At 32.6% G+C, this 23,403-nt stretch overlaps 2 protein-coding genes and 1 non-coding gene across 6 annotated transcripts; 2 read left to right on the top strand and 1 right to left on the bottom strand.

Moving 5' to 3' along the window:
• The first annotated feature begins 247 nt into the window (after positions 1-247).
• Positions 248-327, top strand: TRNAL-UAG (transfer RNA leucine (anticodon UAG)). Its single transcript has one exon. It is a non-coding gene; the product is annotated as a tRNA-Leu (tRNA).
• An 11,341-nt stretch (positions 328-11,668) lies between these two features.
• On the top strand, positions 11,669-18,714 carry LOC132170973 (probable inositol transporter 2). 3 transcript variants are annotated; one of them, XM_059582145.1, is made up of 6 exons: positions 11,669-11,900; positions 12,012-12,082; positions 15,645-15,980; positions 16,650-16,757; positions 16,845-17,447; positions 18,077-18,714. In XM_059582145.1, exons 1-6 carry the CDS (start codon positions 11,768-11,770, stop codon positions 18,557-18,559), a joined length of 1,734 nt encoding a protein of 577 aa, XP_059438128.1. In that variant the 5' UTR covers positions 11,669-11,767; the 3' UTR covers positions 18,560-18,714. The 3 variants fall into 3 exon arrangements, with proteins under 3 accessions (XP_059438128.1, XP_059438129.1, XP_059438130.1); XM_059582146.1 differs by lacking the exons at positions 11,669-11,900; positions 12,012-12,082 and adding an exon at positions 12,188-12,272; XM_059582147.1 differs by lacking the exons at positions 11,669-11,900; positions 12,012-12,082 and adding an exon at positions 13,961-14,712.
• Positions 18,715-19,027: 313 nt separating this feature from the next.
• LOC132172083 (large ribosomal subunit protein uL14mz) lies at positions 19,028-23,193 on the bottom strand. 2 transcript variants are annotated; one of them, XM_059583521.1, is made up of 4 exons: positions 23,029-23,193; positions 22,779-22,834; positions 21,222-21,313; positions 19,028-19,706 (listed from the first exon to the last, which is right to left on the bottom strand). In XM_059583521.1, exons 2-4 carry the CDS (start codon positions 22,810-22,812, stop codon positions 19,332-19,334), a joined length of 501 nt encoding a protein of 166 aa, XP_059439504.1. In that variant the 5' UTR covers positions 22,813-22,834; positions 23,029-23,193; the 3' UTR covers positions 19,028-19,331. The 2 variants fall into 2 exon arrangements, with proteins under 2 accessions (XP_059439504.1, XP_059439505.1); XM_059583522.1 differs by having other exon boundaries at positions 23,033-23,193.
• Positions 23,194-23,403: the final 210 nt, after the last annotated feature.

The raw sequence follows: 23,403 nt of genomic DNA, 5'->3' as shown, positions 1-23,403 counted from the left end.
ATGTAGTTTTCCATTCTACAAATTTAAGACCCGAATTTAAACCCTTCTAAAGCTCTGTTTGTTTGGTCGGAAAATATTTTTAACGAAATTATTTATATAAAAAAAAAATTAAAAAAAACATCTGCAGTACGTAAAATACTATTATTCAACAGACGTGTAAGACGGCCTTTAAAGCACGTACAAACTTTCGACAAATAGAATATTTAACTGTTATTTATTTAAACACGAGCTACCATAACATGTATCTGACAGTTTGGCCGAGTGGTCTAAGGCGCCAGATTTAGGCTCTGGTCCGAAAGGGCGTGGGTTCAAATCCCACAGCTGTCAAAATGTTTTTTTATTATTATTATTATTATCAACAAAAGTACTCTATGCGACCAAATGAAAATTCCTAAATGCTTAACACGTTTGAAAAAACTGGAAAAGTATTATTCAAGTTTAATAATGCATCCAACTTACCACATGTATTATTAAAGTTTTCTTCTTCTTCCTTTCTTTCCACTCAAAATTGATGTGACGGATATCATTATTTGCACTTTGGTTGAATTTAGTGCTACACTTAGAGTGCGTTCAATACTGTAATTTCGCAGATCAAAAGTGAAACTTTAAATCAAATCATTGAAAATATATCGATTATGAGCGTTTAAAAAAAAAATGGGATTTAAAAATGTAGAAAAATTTATGTTTCAAATCGTAGGCAAGGAGGTGCGTTTTTTAAAATACCAGATTTTAAATACTAAACTACAATTTTTAAAGGTCAAATTGTGCGCTTTGAAATCACGAATTCAAACGGACCCTTAAATGAATGGTTTTTGAAGTGTGATTTTATTTAAAGTTGTAATTTGAAAATTTCTAGTGTTTAATTCATGAATAATATTATACATCACCCTTGTATCCCATTTTATCCCTAAAGTTAATATATAGCATGATCCTTCGAACAAAAAAACTCATTTATGTGCTAATAAATTTTATTTATCATCCCATTATCCGGACCCCACGCATCCCCCAAAAACTAATGTCATGTGGTCCTCTCAATCGAAATATCAATCTCCACACACCAAATATTATGAAGACTACCCCACGTACACGAGCTCTAGGAGATGGGAATGGGATAATGAAATGATATATAACATTACTCTTTCCACACACCATATGCTATGGGCGACCGCCCAACGTCAATTTTGGTGGGATAAAACGAGAATACAAAGATGATGTATTATATAGCATTACTCAGAATTCAAATATCCAAGGGAATGTAGATTCTCTCTCAACTCCCTTGCGTATGAAATGTGAATTCCTTTCCAGAGAATATTTACTTTCCTGTAAATAGTTGTAATAAGGATTAGTGATTGGGATTTTTCTAATTAGTAGGCTAAAAAGCTTAAATTGGAAATGGAATCAAGATTGAAAAGAGAGAGGACATGAAATAATGCAAGTAAATCGTGAGATTGCCACAAAAGTTAATGGTGATAGTGGTCCTCAATCCTCATCTTTTTCTCTGCAAAAGAAAGTGCTTTAATTTTATTCCTTCTTTAGCCGCCTTCATGTGCTGAAATATCTATTACTTACGTATCGAAAGTAGTTGAGTCCATCTCAGCTAGTATTATCTAATTGGATAGAGTTTTCTTTTAAATTAAGTTGGAAGAATTTTTTTTAACTTAATTTATAAAAGTGACACGTATTCTTTGATTATGTGAAAAGCACATACTTTTTTAATAGTAGGGATAAAGTTGGAATAAATTTTATTAAATATTCATATACATCTCACATATTATTAAAAAAAAAAAAAACACATATCAATTTTATAGACCAGGTTAAAAGAAATTCCTCTAACCCGGTTTGAAAGAAAACTCTGTCATTTTCAATTTTAGAAGCATTTAAAAATTTATTATTATTTCCTCTTCTAATATTATAAAATAATGCAAAACATTTTAAGAACTTCAATTTGTCCTCATCCACTTCGTTTTATCAACTCCATTTTTCATGTGCAATACTTTGGGACTATATTGCTTAGTAGGATGGCCAAAATTGAAAAAAAAATAATAATAAAATAAAATAAAAGAGTGGATGAGAAAATTATTTCTTAATCAATTACATAATATTTGACTACTTAGACAGTCAACCCGTTTTGGAGGCACTAGTTGGCAACTTTGACCCGGCTATGTAATTTAACAGAAAAGGATATGTTACCTGATTTCTGAGTGGCACAAGGCTATAGTTTTCGTTTTTTGTTTTTTTTTTGGTAAAAAAATTTTCCTATTTCTCTTGGTGGGGCTTTTGGCTTTTCAAATCTTTTGAGAAACACAAGATTGTCGTACAATTGAGATTATGTAACAGTAAAAATTAATTAGTTTTTTTTTAATGCAATTGTAGATTCAAAGTTAGAAGGCTCCATCATTTTTGGTAGCACTAGGATCATCCCCCATTCCTACCCAAAATGGGTGAACCTTTAGCGTCACTACTAGTCGTTTCCACAGCTCGACTCGAGACCTTAAAATTGATAGTCGCGTCATCCGAGAAGGTTGCTCCTTAACAATGATCCTTGTCATTCAGGATCTGGATCCACTGAAATTCTTAAGGAAATTTCAAATCTAGGCCGTCTATTTTCCATCAAAGCGTTATTGTTCTACCACGTGTCCTATTACTAATAAAATAATAAATATTTATTATCTTATTAGTAGTGGGACACATAGCAAAACAATGATCATTGGATGGAAAATGGACAACTTGAATTCAAAATTTCCCAAGAATTTTAGTAGATCTTAATCCTGTCATTCAACATAGTTCAATGACTTCTATTGGAAGATTGCACCATTAGTCTTAGATATCCTTGAATAACTAACCTCCTGTCAAAGTTGGTCAGCCTTCAAAATTCACATTGCCCTAATCTTTGCACTTACAACTTAGCTAGAAGGGCCGCTTCAAACCGATTTTATAATAGCATTGTAATTGTATATTTTCCTTACTAGATCTCCATGAAAAAATAAATAATTTTAAGAAAAAGGCCATATATAGTTGAATAGTCCTATGCTTTTTTCTTTTTTCTTTTTTCCCCAACAGGATAGACCACGTGGTCTTTTGGGATGAAAATAGGTTGCAACTGGACAATATAAAGGTCATTTTCTGATACTAGAACTTTCCAGCTACTTTAAAAAAAGATGAAACCTGCAGGGAATCGATGTGAGAGGGTGAGAGCTTTGCTCTAGATTCCCCACTTGCCACTTTCCTACATCAACATCAAGATATGGTTGGACCCTCAAATAATATACACTCCCATTTTGACCATCTTTTGGCTACCAATCAAGAGATGCCATTTGGCATCCTAATTTCATAAATTAGCATTGAATTTGGACCAATCAGTCCTCATTGAGAAAGCTAGGTAAGGATACTCTTCAATTTCAAGTCGGTTATATTTATAAGGGCAAAATTGTATTTTCATATTTTTTTTGGATAATTTTGCCACTTAAATAAAACCGATAGATTCCCTCCGATTCATTTGAATTCAAGATGATCCAAATTTGAGAGAGCTTTGCTACATAAATTATGATTAAGATGATTTTTAACCTATCTTTTTAAGTTGAGCAGCAAACCTATCTTTAAGAAGTTGTATTTAGTAGCAATGATTAATTATAAAATGAGAAATGCTGCTCAGTATTTTCAAGTGTTCATCTCTTAATATTTTTGTTTGTGTGACATATATAAATCCGGTGTATTCCTCTTTTTAAAAAATAAAATAAAAGAACAAAAAAAAAATGTTGAGAGATGGACATTTAAAAATGTTGTGTAAGGGGAAATATTTCGTTGAATATTTTTATTTTTGTTAACATAATATATAGTTTTCACATTAGACTGCACATGTTCTCATCTTCCCTAGCTTCAAGAACAAGAAAACAACCATTTTCAAGATTCTCGTTAATGGTAGTTTCCTACTTGATTACTATCAAGGACCCTTCACCACTCAAAAGGTTGACTATTACCTCAGCTAATTGCAGCTTGACAACTGGACGATTTATCTAATTAGGACGGTGGTGTTTGGTAAACCTTTTCAAAATGAATTTTTGTGGTTTGTTTGAAGAAGTAATTTGATCTGATATAAGGCAATGACCGAACTATTCCAATATATATATAGGCTTGAAGTTAGGCTTGGCTCTATCAAAAATAAGGTTAACCACTCTCGTTCATACTTTGACTCCACAGATAAGAAATTCTGGTTTTGTCCCTGTTAAAAGTAAAAAAAGTTTTGAATTTTTTGTTATGGTATTTTAAAGTAATGTAATTGAACAGAGCTTTAAAGCATTCACATTTAGTTCATTAAATTTACATTCTATTTTAGTTAAAACAAATTACATTTATCTATTTTAGTTACCCACTTTTCCAAATCAATTATATTCGGCTTTTCATTTTAGTTATTTATTTTTACTATTCTATTTAAATTTTTATTTTTAAAGATTTCTTTATTCTTTCTTTGAAAGAATAGAGAATGTTAGAATTTTTTTTTTTTTTTTTCATAATTGGTGAGTGAACTTTGGTCGACACTGTAGCAACTCACAAAATGTTTTAGCGTTTTGTTGAACCCAATCGATGTAATTTATTTTATTCATACTTTAATATCTTGACTGGAGGACCCGGATACTTCGCCACTAGAAAATTCACGGAAGACCCAACTGCAGGCTCAAGGACACACATCTCAAAATTTCTATAGATGAATTTACTAATCATCCAAGGGAATTGGGGGACTCCTGGAGGACCTAGAAAATACCCGACAAAAAAGAAGGCCCACACCCCCAAATCAAGCATAGCCAATCTATGACCCAACGGGCCTAAGCCGCTATGCGATCAAAGTAATTAACAACCCAAAGAACACTCATCTAGACCCGATTTGAGACACCATGACTCTTTCGGCAGGCTCTAGAGAGCTCTAGAATGTTCTATATGCCGGTATATAAAGCCTAAGGTATACAAAATCTCAACCTACCCTGCATAGTCCATCAATAATAGTACTCTAACCTCACTATAGAACTCTTCATCACATCCCAAACTGACTTGGACGTCAAAGTCCCTCCAACACTCTAAGATGAACGGCATCTAATGCCTTTTACCTCTTTTGCAAACAAATTTTTTCACTGAAAATTTAAAAGGCGGCTCGAGGCCAATGCTAGTACGGTGCACATCATTGACTAATCAAAATAACATTCGAGTTAGATAAGATTGCCCTTGTCATGTATCTACCCCTTAAGCTCATATATATATGGATCTGTCCATGTTGAGCCGGGTCGCAGTCTGGACCAAAAGGATGATCAAAGCAATATGAGAAGGGTCCATGCTACTTGCACTTTTGCAAAGTGAATGGGGAAAAAATCTTTATATGCAAGTTACAACACTTCTTTCCTTTTCCTTTTTTCTTTTTTTTCTTTTCTGTCCTTGTATGATGAAAATAACAAATCATCTTTTTACTTAAACCTTAATTTTCAAAATGAATTTTTTATATAAGTTGTGATGTGACTGTAAGGATACAATGGACTTTTAGAACAGGTTCAAACAAACAACTCAATTTTATTCAATTAGGATAAGAGAAACAAAAGTTAATTCCATATTAAGATATTAATCACAATTTAATTCAATTAGCCTTTTTTTTTTGCAAGACAAAATATATAAATAAACAGAATTATATAAATAAATAATTTTAAAAAAAAATATTAATTAAATAATTAAATTTATTATTTCTTATTAACTTAAACTTTTAGAATAATCACACAAAAAAGTGGTCTATCATCATTATCTTCTTCCTTGCACTAATCTTTTATTTGAATAATCACACAACAAAGTGTCTCAACGTGCCTTCGCAAATTTCAAACAAAAGTGTTAAATATGATATGGATTAAATTTGGCATGTCATTATTGTCTTGATGATTAATGGGATAAATAAGTCATGAGATTAATTTCTTCTTTTTTTTTAGGAAAAAAAGTAAAATCAGTTCATGTTGTTTACCTGATTTGTAATTAACTCCATATGGTATCAAAATGAACTCAAATGTCTGCGAGGTATGCCAAAAAAAATAATTTAATCCCTACAGTCAAATTTCGTCCATTGACTTAATATAGCGTGAAACGTTAAAGCCAATAAAATTGTGATACTTGTCATCTTTAGGTCAATGGTGAACTAACGGAATTTATTAAATTAGTGGATGAAATTTGACTGTAGAGACTAAATTGTTTTTTTTGGCATACTTTAGAGACTTTTGAGTTTATTTTGATACCACATAGAACTAATTGTAAATCAGGTAAACCACAATGACTAATTTTGTATTTTTTTTTTTTTAATCAACTAGGAAAAAGGGGTTTACAACATAATTAAACGAAAAATTAGTGGACAACTCATTCAATAGCCCAGAATTAACCAAAAGACGGTGTGACAACCAAAGAAGCCATGAGATCAAAGTTATATATAATATTTACTTTTTCTTTTTCTTTTACAAAGTTTTATATAACCTATGATCAAAATCTAAATCCTAGGTTCAAGTTCTATAAGAAATATGTCATTTTACAAATTATACTAAAAATGCCACCATTATTTCTATATACATTGTTACCAACATCATTATTATCTTAGCACCAATCCATTTAGTAATATCACCACTATCACATCATTATTATCATATACTTTGAAACAATATCACCACTATCATGGTTATATTTACTATAACACTCTAATTTCTTAATTTTAAAATATTATCATCTTATAAATAACAATGTTTAGATCGTTAGAATCTAAAAATCTGCTGCTTTAAATTCTGCCATTTAAAAAAAAAAAAATAGAGTTTATAAATTTCTTATAGAAAAGGATGCTGATAATTTTCATGAATTCCATCAATCAAGGATTACAAAGGGCCTTTTCTTTTTCTTTTCTTTTTTTTTTCTCTCTCTCTCCTAATTCTAATAAAAGAAATAAATGCCAATGCATGGTAATACTTTTAAACACATAATGGGAAGCGGTTAATTTTACAATTAGGTGTGCACGAGAAATGACATATCTTGAAATCTTCAAAGCATTAAACTTTTCAAAGATAAGTAAATGCTGATGAGTGTCAGAGATGATGGAAGCACACAACCAATCTCTAGATAAATTGATAGCCACGTGAGTTGGGAAAACTGACGGGAAGGTGGGCGGCTTAAGCCTCCCCCACAAAGGCCCCAACAAGAGACAACTTTTTGTGCAAACATCCAATATAATCCCGTTACAGCCGCTAAGAACAGCGGCGCCAACACAATAAAGAAGATGGATCACTACATCAAAATTTATCTTGATTATCTCTAGAAAAATTACACTTTACACCTTAAGTTTGGGACAATTTTTAATTCGACCTTCAATATTTCAATTTTTGCAATGCACCTCCCCAAACTTTTAATTTTTTGCAATTCGACTAATTTTATTCCAAAATTTCTATATTACCTCTAATTTTTTTATTTTTTTTTTGAAAGAGGGGAATTCTAATCCTCCTAAGATGGACATAAATCCTTCATGGCTTTCATGTGAGCCTTGACAGGAATTTTCATCTGCTCATTCAATCTTGTTATTATGTCACTTGAAAAATATAAATAAATAAATAAATAAAGCAATTAATTCCTACCAGACAAAGCTTATCCACTTTGGGGCTCACTGTTGTGCCCCCAAATAGTCAAGCTTTTCTGCCATTTTTCCTAAAAATGTATTTCATGCCTCAGCAATTTTCGGATTCTGGTTGGTACAAATTTATTTATTTATTTATTATTGTTATTATTATTATTATTATGGATTTGAAACTTTAAAACAACCTCATAATTTTAGTTTGAACTAATTAATGGAGGAATATTTTCCTACAATTCTAGGGTTAAGAAGAAGATCATGATTAAACCCACTGAGTTATTTTAACAAAGTATTAGCTGACACACACATTTTTCAAGGAAATTATTAAAAATTATTTAAACTAAACTTAATTGTTAAGTCTAATCCATCTACCAAACTCATTAAATATATCGTATGCTAATTTGTCAGATAATTGATTCCCTAGGAATATGAAAATTAAATTTTCTTTTTCTTTTTTTCTTTTGCATTCGATGTCTTAGTTGGTCTAATTTTAATTGACATGTGTTCCAATTTCAACGAACACGTAAGTTTGAAAATTTTTTTGAGTTTATTTGTTTGGCTTCCTAGCACTTCTCTATTATCATCACCCTGAATTAAAACTTTGATTTTCATTTTTTTTTTCATCTCTCTTGTTGAGAATAAATTCGTGCTATAAGCCTATCGAATTTTGGGCCTCAAGGCCAATGACAAGTTCACATAACTATTAATGAGGTTCTATTAAGAGAATCAAAGTAAATAAATCATATTCAACGTCTTAATTTTTTTTTTTTTTTTTTCAATGTCTTAATTAGAGTAAGAGCCCAAGTCAAATTCTAGCTCTGAGAACTCCCAATTCGACTCAAATAAGAAGATCTAATTCAAGTTTACCTCAACTCTTCAGTTTAGAAATAAGGTCTTCACAAATGATAACTCTCATATTCTCATAACATCTATCTCTCACTCACACGAGTACTCAGACTCAAGTAGATTGAATTGTTAAGTTTTGTACATAGTATTGCTCTTCTCCACGGAAACGCCGTGTCAAAAAATGTTCTAACATCTCTCTTTCTTGCATTGTTCCATCATCTCTTTCTCTTTCTACCTTAACTATCATTATATATTAGCTTAGAGCCCATGCTACGCACCGGTTTTCTTTTTTATATAATTAAGTCAAAAAGTCTTTAAAGGATTATCAACAACAAATTTTATTTTCTTCTCTTAATTAAAAAATTAGCTACCAAACTGACAAATGTTCATAAAATCATTTTAAACCATAGTTTTACTTAATAGCATAAACCCACATATCCAATAAATTTAAAAATTCATAAATTTTAGTTCTTATAAATTGAAACGTGTTAAATATTTGTTCCCATATATGTAGTTTAAAATGAAATATAAAGGAAAAAAAATTCAAAATAAAAACCTAGATTAATTAACTATAGAAAATGATTGATTGATTATTATATTCCAAAAATAATACCACTGAAAAAAATAAAGAAGTCTTCTAAAATAAATGAGCATGTTGATATATGATTACAATTATGTCTACTAATTTTGTAAACAAAAGAATGTTGGTAGTTTAATTTTTCTTTTAAAAAAGAAAGAGATAAAAAACAGTGGCAAGAATATTGGAACACCCAAAAACAAAAATGAACAACAAAATTCAATTAAATTTACAAAACAAAATTTGTAACTTGTATTAAATAAAATTAATAAAATTTGAACGAAAAATAATATATAAATTAGAATATAAATTAAGGACAAAAAAATATATATAAACAAATGAAAAATACTAATTTAATAAAAAAAACTATTTTTCTATATTTTTCTCAGTTCCAATGAAATCAATAAATATTAGAAAAGGTTTTGTCAAATAGATTTTTTTTTTTTCAAATATAAAAAATCTACAATTGGAAAATTGAGTTTCTACGAAAAGAAACTCTCTCACTATTATTTCCTGAATTCAATGTAAAATTTACAAAAGAAAAGTAATCATTTGAATAAAAAATAATATATAAATTAGAAAAAAAAATAAAGGTAAAAAAAAAAATGGAAGAACATAAGCACTGGAAATAAAGATAAAAAACGAAAAAATGAAAATGTTAATATAATTGAAAATAACTATTCTAGCAAAAAAAAAAAATTGTCGTATAATTTTTCATTGAAAAACAATGATTGAAAAATTGAACAGAAATGATATAAGAAAAAAAAATATAAAGAAAGAAAATAACGATAGTATAATTTTTCATTAAGAAACAACGAATAGAAACTCTCTCTCTCTCTTATCTTTCTCCGGAATTGATTGATATAAATAGAAAGTAAAAGAAGACAAAAAAAATACGGGACAAAAACAAAAATGGAAGAGCATAAGCACGAAAATAAAGATAAAAAAATATATAAATACTAATATTGAAAAATAAATGTTTTTTTTTTTTTTTAACCATCCTTCACATATATAAAAGTAAAAGAAACTAATTTTAAGACATATAGGAAAACAAAGACAAAAAATATAAAAATATAAAAATAAATCTACGATTGGAAAATTGAGATTGAAATATATTAAAAAAATTGAGTTTCTACAAAAAGAAACTCTCTCACTATTAATATTTCCTGAATTCAATGTAAAATTTACAAAAGAAAATTAATCATTTGAATAAAAAATAATATATAAATTAGAAAGAAAAATAAGGGTCTAAAACAAAAAATGGAAGAACATAAGCACCGAAAATAATGATAAAAAAAAACAAAAAAAAAACAAAACAAAACAAAAATATAAAAATATTAATATAATTGAAAATAACTATTCTAGCAAAACAAATTAAAAAAAAAGTAGTATAATTTTTTATTGAAAAAAAAAAGAGTAGAAATTATCTCTCTCTCTCTCTCTCTCTCTCTCTCTCTCTCTCGTCTTTTTATGGAATTGATTAATATAAATAGAAAGCAAAAACAGAAAAAATTAAAAAAAAATAGAAAAAAAAATATAGGGGACAAAAACAAAAATGGAAGAACATAAGCACTGAAAATAAACATATAAAATGACAATACTAATATAATGAAAAATAAATGTTCTAGCGAAACTAAAAAAAAAAAAAAAACAGAAATAAAAGAACTGTAATATAATTTTTCATTAAGAAACAACTATTGAAAACTCTCTCTCCCTCTCTCTTGTCTTTTTCCTGAATTGAGTGTGAAATTTACAAATGAACAATGAGATATAAATATAAAGTAAGAGAAGAAAAGAGAAAAATAAATAGAGAGAAAGAGAGAATTTGAAAATTTTTTGTTTTCTTCATTAAAATAATTAAATGCATTCCAAATAAAACTCCTACGTTTTAATTGTCTCACATTGAAATATAAAGAGAAAGCAAGAGAAATAAAAAGAAAAATAAAGAAAGAGAGAGAGAGAGAGGGAGGGAGAGAATTTGTAAACCTTTTTGTTTTCTTCATTAAGACAGTTAAATATATTACAAATAAAACTTATACGTTTTAATTATCTCGATATAAACATATAGGAAGAGAAGATAAAAAAAAAAAAATTAAATAAAGAGAACCTTTTGTTTTCTTCATTAAGATATCAATTAAATTCATTCCAAATAATATAAAGAGAAAGCGAAAGAAGATAAAAAGGAAAATAAAGAGAGAGAAAAAAAAAAAATTTGTGAACCTTTTGTTTTCTTCGTTAAGACAATTAAATATATTACAAATAAAACATATACGTTTTAATTGTCTCACATTGAGATATAAATATAAGTAAGAGAAGATAAAAAAAAAAAAATTAAAAAAAATAGATAAAGAGAGAGAGAAAGAGAAAATTTAAAAACTTTTTATTTTCTTCATTTAGACAATTCAATACATTACAAATAAAATCCCTATATTTTAATTATCTCACTAAAAGGCTATCATCTAAAACTCCACGTATCACAATTCTACGCACTCTCTAAGCCAAAACTCGGCTTTTATATATATATATAATCTCTATCATTATATCTATAGTCTATATATATCACTCACACCCACAAAAGACACTACTCCCTCTGCAGTCTGCCCCTTTTAAACTCACATGCTCTCTTTCTCTTCTATTTTCTCGGGAAAAAAAAAACACCCAAACAGAGTATTCTCTGTCTCTCCTCTTCCTTTCTTTCTGTGTCTTAAGCTTAACTAAAAATGGAGGGTGGCATACATGTGGCTGATACATCAGCTTTCAGAGACTGCTTCTCCCTGGCATGGAAAAATCCTTATGTTCTTCGCCTTGCTTTCTCCGCTGGGATTGGTGGCCTTCTCTTTGGCTATGACACAGGTTTCTTGCTTTCTTCTATCCTCTGTTTCTCTCTCTCTCTCTCTCTCTCTCTGTTTCCTTCTCTCTCTGTTTCTAAGCCTTTTTTTGGGGTTGGTGGGTGGTGATGTGCAGGAGTTATATCAGGAGCTCTTCTCTATATCAGAGATGACTTCAAGGATGTTGATAGAAAGACTTACTTACAGGTGAGATTCTCAGATGCCAAACATGTTTTATATATAATCTATGGCTCTCAATTTTTCATCTTCTTCCTGTTAATATCATCATCCAGTTTCTGGAGACCCCTCAATGACTATAATGCCCCCTCCATCCACTCCAATTTACTGTCTCAAATGCATCTCTCCTCCTGTTTATCTTCCTAGCAATTTGGGACATGTAAGAGTTTCTTATAATCTCTCTCTTTATTTAATATATGACAAATTTAAAAGAATAATACAATAATATCTTTAAATATTTTCATATCTATTATTTTAATACAAAATATTTCTTGCTTCTCTCTCTTTTTATTTTTATTATTTTTTTTATTTTAAGGAATCATGTTAGAATTTTGTAGGAAAGGTAGACTTGTATTTTATAAAAAAAATAATATTTTAATTGTATAAGGAAAGATAAAAAATAATTATTGTGAAATATATTTAAATAAAAAGTAAAAAGTAGTTTTGTTCAGAAAAACCAAAAGAAAATTGCTAGATATGAAAAAATTTATATGAGATTCATCTGTGTGCCTAAATAGCGGGACAATCTAAAAATTATTTAGGCATATAAATCTCAGATGAGATTTTTTGTTGCTCAAATTGCTAGTAATTTTTTACGGATTATTATTATTCTAAGTAAACCCCATATCTTTGAAATTAGCTCAAGTTATTCACATATGGAATTGTCCAAAACACCCTTTGTAAGGCGTGGTGGTTGAATATTTTATTTATGCCTAAAATCTCATCTCATGAGAATTAAATAATTGAGTAAAAATTTGCTAAATTCTATATTAAAATTGGATGGTCTTCTGATTTTTTTTATTATTTTATTATTTTATTTAGAGTTTGGTGTTGATTAGGATTTTGCTTTTCCAAGCGTGACTTGCTTATGCAATAGGAGTCAACTAATCCGACATCATTTGAAAAGTGTACTTCCGTATTTTTGGGTCCCGATTGGACACGTGTCGGAAACATGGCTCACGGTGACACATATGTGGTCTTCGGTCTTCACTTTATCCAATAAGGCAACGCTCACCTCTTTCGTTTTCCAATCATCAACCAAACCCCAAATTGGTCCCAATTTCCATGAAAATCTCATGTCAGGTTTCTTTTTTTTTTTCAAAAAGAAAAAATTTAAGAAAAACTCTAAAAAACCTCCTTGTCGAAATTTAAAAACTATCAATTAAAGGTATTAAACTTTCAATTTTTTTTTATTAACCAATTCCGTTATAATTTTTCGCTAATTATTGTCAAAATGTATAAAATATCCTTTTTTTAATAAAAAGAAACTTGAAAATATGTTTCTTCTTATAAAAAAATAAATGCCCCAATATCTACAATTTTTTTTTTCTTTATAATAAAAATAGGGGTATTTTGAAAATTTTGATAAGATTTAACAAAACATTTTAACAAAATATGATAATTGAAATAAATTAAAAGTTTGAGAGTTTTTTAATTTTCGAATATATTTCCAAAACGCGTAAAAGGAAAATAGGGTTTTGTAAAGTTTTCCGCTACTTGAATTTTCTGCAAAACATTTTCTCTCAATGATTTCGGGTCTAGATGGCATCTCCGTGTTGATTTAAAAGGGATGGAGGTTGATGTGATGGAGTCATTCAAATATGGGTACTTGAGTGATAAGTATTTAAAAATTCTATAAAGGAAACCTAGAAACTTGAATGGGTTCGAGATGGATTGGAATGCCCAGCAACGGGCAAAAAATTGCCCATCAAAAAATTTCTCTAATCTTGGCCCTTTAATATTATCTAAGGGCTACAACTCGCCACGTGTTTTATTAATAATAAAATATTATTTAAATATAATATATATATATAATAAAAAATATGGGGTGCCCAAAAAAAAAATTAACCGTCCATCAAAACCAGAGATTTCGTCCAAAACAAGCTTCAACTCTGCTGCTCTGTCTCCGGTCTCGGTCCTCATCCCGGCCAAACTCCACACCATCCATTCAGGAAAAGAGGTGACAGAATAGAAGCAGAGCAACCAAAGCCGACAGATTTGGAAGTGTCATCCAAGAAGAAGATGAGAAGGGAAAGAAGCGAAAGCAAGAGCTTAATTTGAGGAGCTAAAAGGGTTTATGGATCTGGGGTTTGTTTTCTACGATGAAGATTGGAATAATTCAAGCTTGGCTTCAATCCTTCCTGGGTTACATAGATTCGGAAAGAAAGATGAGGAAGAAGAGGAAATTGACGAGTCTGCAATTTCAAGGCCTTATCTTTCTGATGCTTGGGAGGTTTTTTGAGAGGAGAAAGGCAGAGAATCCATTGATGAATTGGAGAATTCCTGCTTTGAGCAGTGAGATTAACATCAAAGATAGTCTGAGATTGTGGGCTCATACTGTTGCTTCCACCCCCAACCGGCCACCCCCAAGGGCCGGTTGGGGGTGGCTTCGGCCACCCCATGAGAGCATTGTCATGGCCCATAAATCTGGGCAAATGGGTTTAGACTTAAGAGGGTTTGGACTAATTAATTACTCCTTGTTCTAGGCCATCGGTGAGGCCGGAATGGTCACGCCAGGAGACTCTTTGGTTGTACGGCAGCCTCCCGGAGCGGGAAGGCTCTTTGTGAGAGCATCTGCATAATCGAAGGCTCGAGCAGAGGTGGAAATGGCAAAACATGGCAAAAATGCCACGCCATATTTTTTATTATTTTATTATTTTATTTTATATTTTTTTAAAAAAATTTAAATAATATTTTATTATTAGTGAAATATGCGGCGGCTTGTAGCCCTTAAATGGCATTGAAGGGCTAGGATTAGAGAAATTTTACATGGGCAATTTTTTTGCCCATTGTTAGGGATCCCAATCCGTTGGAGATAGGTTCAATAGGGCAAAAAAATACAATAAAAGTAAGATATCTGAAATAAATACAATATGCTGTTCATCACTAATAAATGGTGTTTGGAAAAGTATTTCTCTTTTCAAATACAAATACATACCTTTCAGAAAATAGTTACCAAACAAAACACTTTAAAAAAATTAAAATTAATAAAAAATAAAAAGGGAAACATAAAACACTTTTCAACAAAAAAAAAACACAACACACTTTAAAAAATTTCACACATCTTCCTTTAAGAATATTTTAGAAAAACACGCGTTTATTTTTTTCAAGTATGGATACTGATTTGTTACTTACAAACCACACGGCTACTCCCAACAAAGGGGAGAGGAGATGATCGCATAACCACCTCTGTCCTAGTCAAAAGTAGTTGAGTGGTCACCCCAACAAGTTAAAGGTGATTGTCTAGACAACCTTACCGAACTAAGGTCGCCTGTTCATTGGTGAACCCATAGACAACACCTTTTAAACGGGATCCCACTGAACACACTTCTCAACTTACATCAAATTTTCGAACACTTACTAAACATACCCTTTGAACTTCAATTTCAGCAAAATTTTAAAAAGTAGGCATCACTTTCCAATATTTGTGTAGTAATATTTAGTTGCTATTTGTTAATTAATTCATTCATTGATATCTTTGTAGTAAAAGTAGAATGTATATTAACTGTGCTTGGTGACAATGCATGTATAGGAGATGATAGTGAGCATGGCAGTAGCAGGAGCAATAGTTGGAGCTGCAATTGGTGGATGGTTGAATGACCGCTTTGGAAGAAGAAGTACAATCTTAATAGCAGACTTCCTCTTCTTTGTAGGAGCGGTGATCATGGCTGCTGCTAACGGCCCTCCCATTCTCATTTTTGGACGTGTTTTTGTTGGACTGGGTGTTGGAATGGCGTCAATGACTTCACCTTTGTACATTTCTGAAGCTTCCCCAGCTAAAATCCGTGGTGCCCTTGTTAGTACCAATGGATTTCTTATAACTGGAGGCCAGTTCCTTTCATACCTTATCAACTTGGCCTTCACCAAGGTAATTAAGCTACTGTAGTTGAAGATTTTACCAATCCATTGAGTTTTGTGTAGCATTTTAAAACCCTAGCAGTAGTTATACCAAAGACATAATGTAGGCGACTTTGATGGACCTTTTTATTTGTTATTGTATGTGTTAGATAATCTCATTTGTTATTTCAACGGCTCCTTTTGCACTTGCAGTCGGTTTTTATGTTTCATAAATGATAAGAGTAAGTCTATTTAGTAGATTGATATACAAATCTCATACAACCTAGATGACATGGTAATGAAAATCAATCCTTAGTTTTTTTGTACTTGCAGCTCTTTTTGCACCTGCAGCCGGTTTTTATGTTTCATATATGATAAGAGTAAGTTTATTTAGTAGATTGATATACGACTGTCATACAACCGAGATGACGTGGCAATGAAAATGAATCCTTAGTTTTTTTGGTAAAAATGAACAAGCAGTAGAGTATGGAGTATTGCAATTTAGGGTTTGTATGGTTTACTTCGATACGTTTCAATGAACAAGCAGTAGAGTCATTCAATTTCTATTAGATGCTTCACATGTGATAGTCCCTAGGCTTATTCAATGTCTATGTAGAAGCTTACTTGGAATTTCTATTGGCTTGTAACTTTTGTAATGTAAATGAATAAAAGATGATAACTTGTGTAATTTTCTGTTTAGGCACCTGGGACATGGCGGTGGATGCTTGGAGTTGCAGGACTTCCTGCTCTGATTCAGTTTGTGTTAATGCTGCTTCTCCCAGAGTCGCCCCGTTGGCTATACCGCAAGGTTCTTCCCTCTTTCTCCTGTAAGCTAGTGTTTTTCGAGTCTAACTTGTATGCATAGGTTCTTAAAGACCATTTTTTAAAATGACAGGGACGCGAAGAAGAAGCAAAAACCATATTAAGAAAAATATACTCAGAGAATGAGGTAGAAGAAGAGATCCATGCTCTGAAGGAATCAATTGAAGCCGAGATCGAGGCAACAGGGTCTTCTGGCAAGATTTCCTATGTTGAACTATTGAAAACCAAAACAGTAAGGAGAGGACTAATTGCTGGAGTTGGCCTTCAGGTTTTCCAGCAGTTTGTGGGCATTAACACAGTCATGTACTACAGCCCTACCATAGTTCAATTGGCTGGAATTGCATCTAATCGAACTGCACTCCTTCTCTCACTCATTACTTCTGGCCTCAATGCTCTTGGCTCCATTGTCAGCATCTATTTTATTGATAGGACTGGGAGGAAGAAACTTCTAATTATCAGTTTATGTGGGGTTATACTTTCACTTGGGCTTTTATCAGGGATATTTCATGACACTTCGACTCATTCACCATCAGTTGTGCCAACTGCAACATCTCAGTTCAAAAACTTCACCTGCCCGGATTACAGTTCGGCTGTAAATGCTAATGGTTGGAGCTGTATGAAGTGTTTGAAGGCTTCATCTCCATCATGTGGGTTCTGTGCTGCAAGTACTAATAAGGTACATGCAGATTTTCTTATGTATTCCTCCAAAATGCATGTCTTACTTAAATTTCCAGTAATAATGCATTAGAATTCTAGATCCATGTGGTTGAGTTTTTCTTCTTGGGAATCTATCCCTTTTCCCAAATTTATACATCTTAGAGCACTAGCAACAAATGCCCTATATGTCATTCTCTTCCCTATGTTTAGGAAAAAAAATTTATAAGAAAAAAAAACACAAAAACACACCAACACCCACACCCACATCAGAAGCCCTATATTTAATCTACACCAAGAGGTTTCTACAGTATTCCCCATTGCATTGAAAAACATGGTAGATACCCAATGTTTTATTAAATTATAAACAAATCATTCTCTCTCCTTCACGCGTCCCCAACAATTCTCTCTATTGGGCGTTGGAACCGGTTGCAATGATAAAAAGAAATAGTATTTAAGGAAAATGGTTGGAAAGCTGCTGCTAGTGCTCTTAGATTCCATCTACTATATAAGAAACATCATTTGACAATTTCCCTTTGAACTAAACAGAGAGAACTACTTCTATCCCTCACAAAGTAGAATGCTGATTAAATACTAGTTGTGGATGAGTTGCATAAGTTCTTATCCTTATTCATTTTGATTGTGTTGCAGCTATTGCCAGGGGAGTGTTTGATCTCAAATGACACCGTAAAGGATATGTGCCGTGGACAAGACAGACTATGGTACACCAGGGGATGTCCAAGCAAAACTGGATGGCTTGCACTTGTTGGCCTGGCACTTTACATCATATTCTTCTCTCCTGGAATGGGAACCGTTCCATGGATTGTCAACTCTGAGATCTATCCTTTAAGGTACCGAGGCATCTGTGGAGGAATTGCTGCCACAGCAAACTGGATCTCAAACCTCATTGTTGCACAGTCTTTTCTGACTTTAACGACAGCAATTGGGACTTCCTGGACATTCCTGATGTTTGGGGTCATCTCTGTTGTAGCCCTGTTCTTCGTCTTGATATGCGTCCCAGAAACGAAGGGGCTCCCGATTGAGGAGGTGGAGAAGATGCTGGAGCTCAGAGCTCTGCACTTCAAGTTCTGGGAGAGAAGCTCTCAGACAGTTGACAAGAACCAAAATCCCTGAAATAAATGAAGTACTAGGAAGTTCTATATGTTGAGATTTGAATAGGGAAACTGGAGTATTAAGAATACAGTCAAGGTCTATTGAGATCAGCGTGTATGATTGCATTACCTTCTTCAGGGAAGAAGGAAATATATATATATTTACATTTTCAAATCTCTTTTTGCTTTTTTCTTAATGTAAAAATGATGAAGGACTAGACGATATCTTAAATAAGATAATGTTAGGGTGCAAAATGATGTCTGAAACCAAATAACCAAAGCAGTATCTGATTTACTTGAGGCCAATTGCTTATTATTTCATTAGGGTTCTAAATCTACTCTATAAATTTACCAAACTGCAATGGATTAAAACCAGTTATGGTATTCATAGCAGACCAGATTCTATGATATACCAAACGGTCGCTTAATTGGTTTATTCATAATGCACTCTCACTATTTCTCAAAGCTGGGGACCTGCGAATGGAGGCAATAAGCCAATATAGGCAATCAATTAGTTGAAAACCACATTGTGTGTCATTTGTTTGACATCTTACACAAGAATAGTGTTAAACTAATGACAAGCAATATAGGCATTCAATTAGTTAAAAGTTACAGGTCACTTGGCTATCATCTCACTGCTTGAAAATTGATGGAATAAAACAATATTCTTTTTCTTTTTTTTTCAGTGCAGACAAATTCAGGCAAAATTCAAGTCTAACCAAGCATATGCTAGATTTATCCAAATCATGCCTATGCTACCACTCCTGCATCTGGATTCCAAAGACTCCCACACTCTACGCAATATGCCCCGCCAAAGTAAGAATCTTGACATGCTTTTTCTTCCGTAGCTCGTGAGGGACAGGCCCAAAAACTCTCGTCCCAATTGGCTGCCCTTGCTTGTCGACAAGTACCACAGCATTGTCATCAAACTTGACCTCACTGCCATCGCAACGGCCGCGTTGCATGGCTGCACGTACAACCACACCATACACAACCTTTCCTTTCTTGACTTTTCCATTTGGATGGGCTTCCTTGACAGATGCAACTATTGTGTCTCCCAACCTTGCACCTTTCTTCCCCTTCAAAGCTTGTATGCACATCACCTTTTTTGCCCCCGAGTTGTCCACCACTTTGAGAACCGTCCTCATCTGAATGAAAGTCCTTTGCTGCTGTAAAGTTGCATAGGAAAAAATTAAGTCAATGTCCAGAAGAGATGACAACAATAGACCTTAAAAGATTGATTTAGCAAAATGGACTAATCACCCTCGGTTAAGATAATATGCACTACTCCCATTGTATTAAAAACCGGATCAGCCGCTCAGACCAGTTCAACCATGGTCATTGATCCTATTAACCACTTGGGAAAAAAAGAAGAAGAAGAAAGAATTGGGCAGTTGAACGGCCAGGTCAAACTGATCAAAGATGAGTTGAAATGAAAATTGAACCTGCCAGATCATTGTTATCAGCTTAAATGATTAAAAAATTGTTTAATATGTCACTATTCCAACCTCAAACAAAAAATGGATCCGTAGAGGCTTTACTACTAGGCGACCTAAGGATTTGAGTAAGGTAATAACATTATACTAAAATTATACATATTCAAGTTTCTTCGCAAATTAACACAAAGATATAGAACTTTATAAATGCTACAACCTGAACTTAAGCTAAGCATCTTACTAACACTCTTAACCATTAACTAAAATGTCTCCTAATATTAATTTCACCACTTTTAACATAATAATTAATTTTACATAAGAACATATGTTTTTTAAACTTTTATGATGCCCCCCCCCCTTTTGAACTTCTACTTTTTTTATTCTATCAATGATTCAATTTCTAAAACCATGACTACTCTATATTATATTAAGGTATATCATGGGCTTTTTTATCAACCAAAATGTATGAAGGGTAATCATAATATACCTTAGAGTGAGGCCATGGGTTCAAGCCCCACTAGGTGTGTGAATAAATTACCAATAAAAAAGAACCTTTACAAGTTTACCAAATTCAGTTGCTTCAATGTTCATCTTATAGTTTCATGTTATAATTTGAATGCTTTGCAAGTCTACTAAAAATCATTCATTTGAATCATAGGTGATATTTTGACATTGAAAAAAATTATAAATGGTGAGGTCATTTTGTAGGTTTTCTTTATTTGAAATTTATGTGTAAGGCTTTTTAGCACCCACACAATTCTCAATGCGAACTTACATAGACTTCCTTTACCTTTCAGTTGAGAGAGGCTCTTTGAGGGTCTAGATTGCAATGATTTTAACACTACAAGGTGATTGATGCAATGAAGTTTCAGATTTTAATTTGAAACCAGGGTCAAACTATAGGGTTTGCCATGTAATTATCCAAATACATACTTTCTTGTCAGCTTTTTAAGGGAAATAAATAAATAAAATAAAATGATACATTGATGCTAATTGTTCTCTGGAAAAGAAGATTTGCCACCCAACCGACCTTTATTCTCTTGAAATAAATGGTAGACTTAACAGGGATAATAAGAGACAGAGAGAGAGAGAGAGAGCATCCAGGTAGGGCTCAGATTGGGCCACACTACTGTATGCCCAATACTTTTGCAAGATCACGAGAACATTGCTTTACATTTCTAGACACTAATTGATAGTTACAATCTTCAAAAATAACAACAATAAAAGTAAGGACAGAAAAATACTGACCTGAGATAAGGAATTGTTGCATGCCATCTCATGTGACGTGGTCAGTAAATTAGACAAGTTGTTTCCAAGGCCCCCCAACAATGAACGGCCAACTAGCAGTTTGTTTATTTTCCCCAACAAAATGAATAAGAAGCAGTGAGTCAATGAGATAAGAATATACAATGTAGTTATCAAGAAAAGTTTAACCAAGGTCCTCACAAAGGGGCATTTCTACTCTATATGAAGTCAATGAGGTTTCTTTTTTCGATAGTAATCAAGGATGCTTGAAGCTCGTTACAATAAGCAATTTCAGTAGAATAAGGGAAGCAAGTTCAATTAAGCACCATTAGGTTCAGAAGTAGTCATTTTAGTCCCAAGAATAAACTTAAGCTTTTCCACATCCATTCAAACCGATCTTGAATGAGGCAAACCAAGCTCAAGTAGAACTCAACTTGATAGAGTCAATTTAACAATGTCAAGAATCAGAATTCCATTACCCAACCCAACCTCATAAAAAATAAACTCAGCTCAAGTTTCAGTCCACACAGAATAATACCTCGATAACTAGTTCTAATTACTTCTTCCCAAAAATCAAATCCAGCACTAGAACTGAGAAAAGGAAAAATTTGGTTCACACCCTTAAATTTACATCTGCTTAATTACAAGCATCATACTAAACCAATGAACAAAACTCCATATAAACTGTAATCCTAATGTCATTACAACCCAATTAGTCTGATGGGAACTTCACATGACATCCAAAAAGTGATTTATGAGTGGAGGCCTACCAACTGAAATTGAAAATGAGTAAAAGTGATTTTTTTGAACCATAAATTGGAGGAAAATCACGTTTGGCAACAGTGCCAATTTGACACCATAACTAGAATCACTCTCTGGCACCCAAAATCACTTTTTGCATAAGTTCCGACCACAACTAGCTATTACTCCCAAGAATTAAATTAAGGATTAAGGACTAGTATGACATACAAAAGGGGCTAACACCTTTTATTTATTTATGAATGAACAAATTTTATAGCAAACAAAAGTTTACACTATCCATCCTGTAACTCAGGCACAATCAGTGGCTTTACAATCAAACAACTAACATCTAACCCTTTATCACCTATGCAAATATCCACAATCAGCCTATCTAAGGATTCCAACAGGCAATCCCCATTTTTTTCACAGTTCAACATTTTCTCTTCTCAGGAATTTACAATTAGAAGCTAAACGAGTTCTGATCTTCCATGTAATTATTTGAATGATCTTCTCTTCTGAAAGTGGATTATTACCATGTCGAATATTATTCCTTTCCATCCAAATGGCTAACACCTAGTGAATGAGCATTTACTTAATTACAAGCATCGTATCAACTCAAAAGAAAAACTGATATGAAGTATCGAATTACAACAAACAGAATCATCAAAAGGTTTTCCAATGAGCAAGTTATGGGCAAGCAAAATTTAGCAAAGTAGGCAAAGTGGACATGAATAAAAAAATTAAAATTAAAATTAACTACAGGGATCACTTGAAGAAAACCCATTAGAGCACTTGCAGAAAACCCCAGAAATTACATACCGCGAGACCATTTGGAAGCCAGACCAGCAGCCATCTCTGAATTAATCTTCCTTCCCCTGCCAACACAATTAGATTATTATCAAAAGTCAAGTATTCGTTATGACGCTTGCCCGTTAAATATTTGCCAAACAGAGAGGTAAAGAACGACCCAATACACAGCTGCGCCTTTTCTTTTCAAAACAAAAGTGGCGAGCTTTGTAATGGCCACCGTGATAGGCGTAGCTAGTGAGAGCTTAGCTTACAGAATTACCTACAGAAAAATCCCACAAATACCCAAGTCTATTAAAAGCTTTTCTTCTGTTTGGACGCCTGAAAGCCAAAAAAGCAAGGAAAAGGAAAACCCGAAAGCTCTGACTCTGCGAAGGGTGGTGGTAGCAAAGTGAGCTCGAAATGGGAGAGAAACCCTTGGACGCTGGCGACGTGGCGTAGCAGCCAGTGCTATTTTGAGAGGTTTAGTCTCAAGCTGCTCGAGGCCGAAAAGAAAATGGGCTGGATCCACTTGGGCCTAATTCTAATGTACTGGGCTTGGAATAATGTTGATCCAGTCCAAGAGGCCACACTTTGGAGTTTTGGATACCTTTATTTGAAAAAAGCACCTCTATTTCGTCTTGTTTCATTGGATTTA

The sequence above is a fragment of the Corylus avellana genome, chromosome ca2 (genome assembly GCF_901000735.1).
Source record: "Corylus avellana chromosome ca2, CavTom2PMs-1.0".
Lineage (NCBI taxonomy): Eukaryota > Viridiplantae > Streptophyta > Magnoliopsida > Fagales > Betulaceae > Corylus > Corylus avellana.
This window is presented reverse-complemented; position numbering and strand designations above follow the sequence as displayed.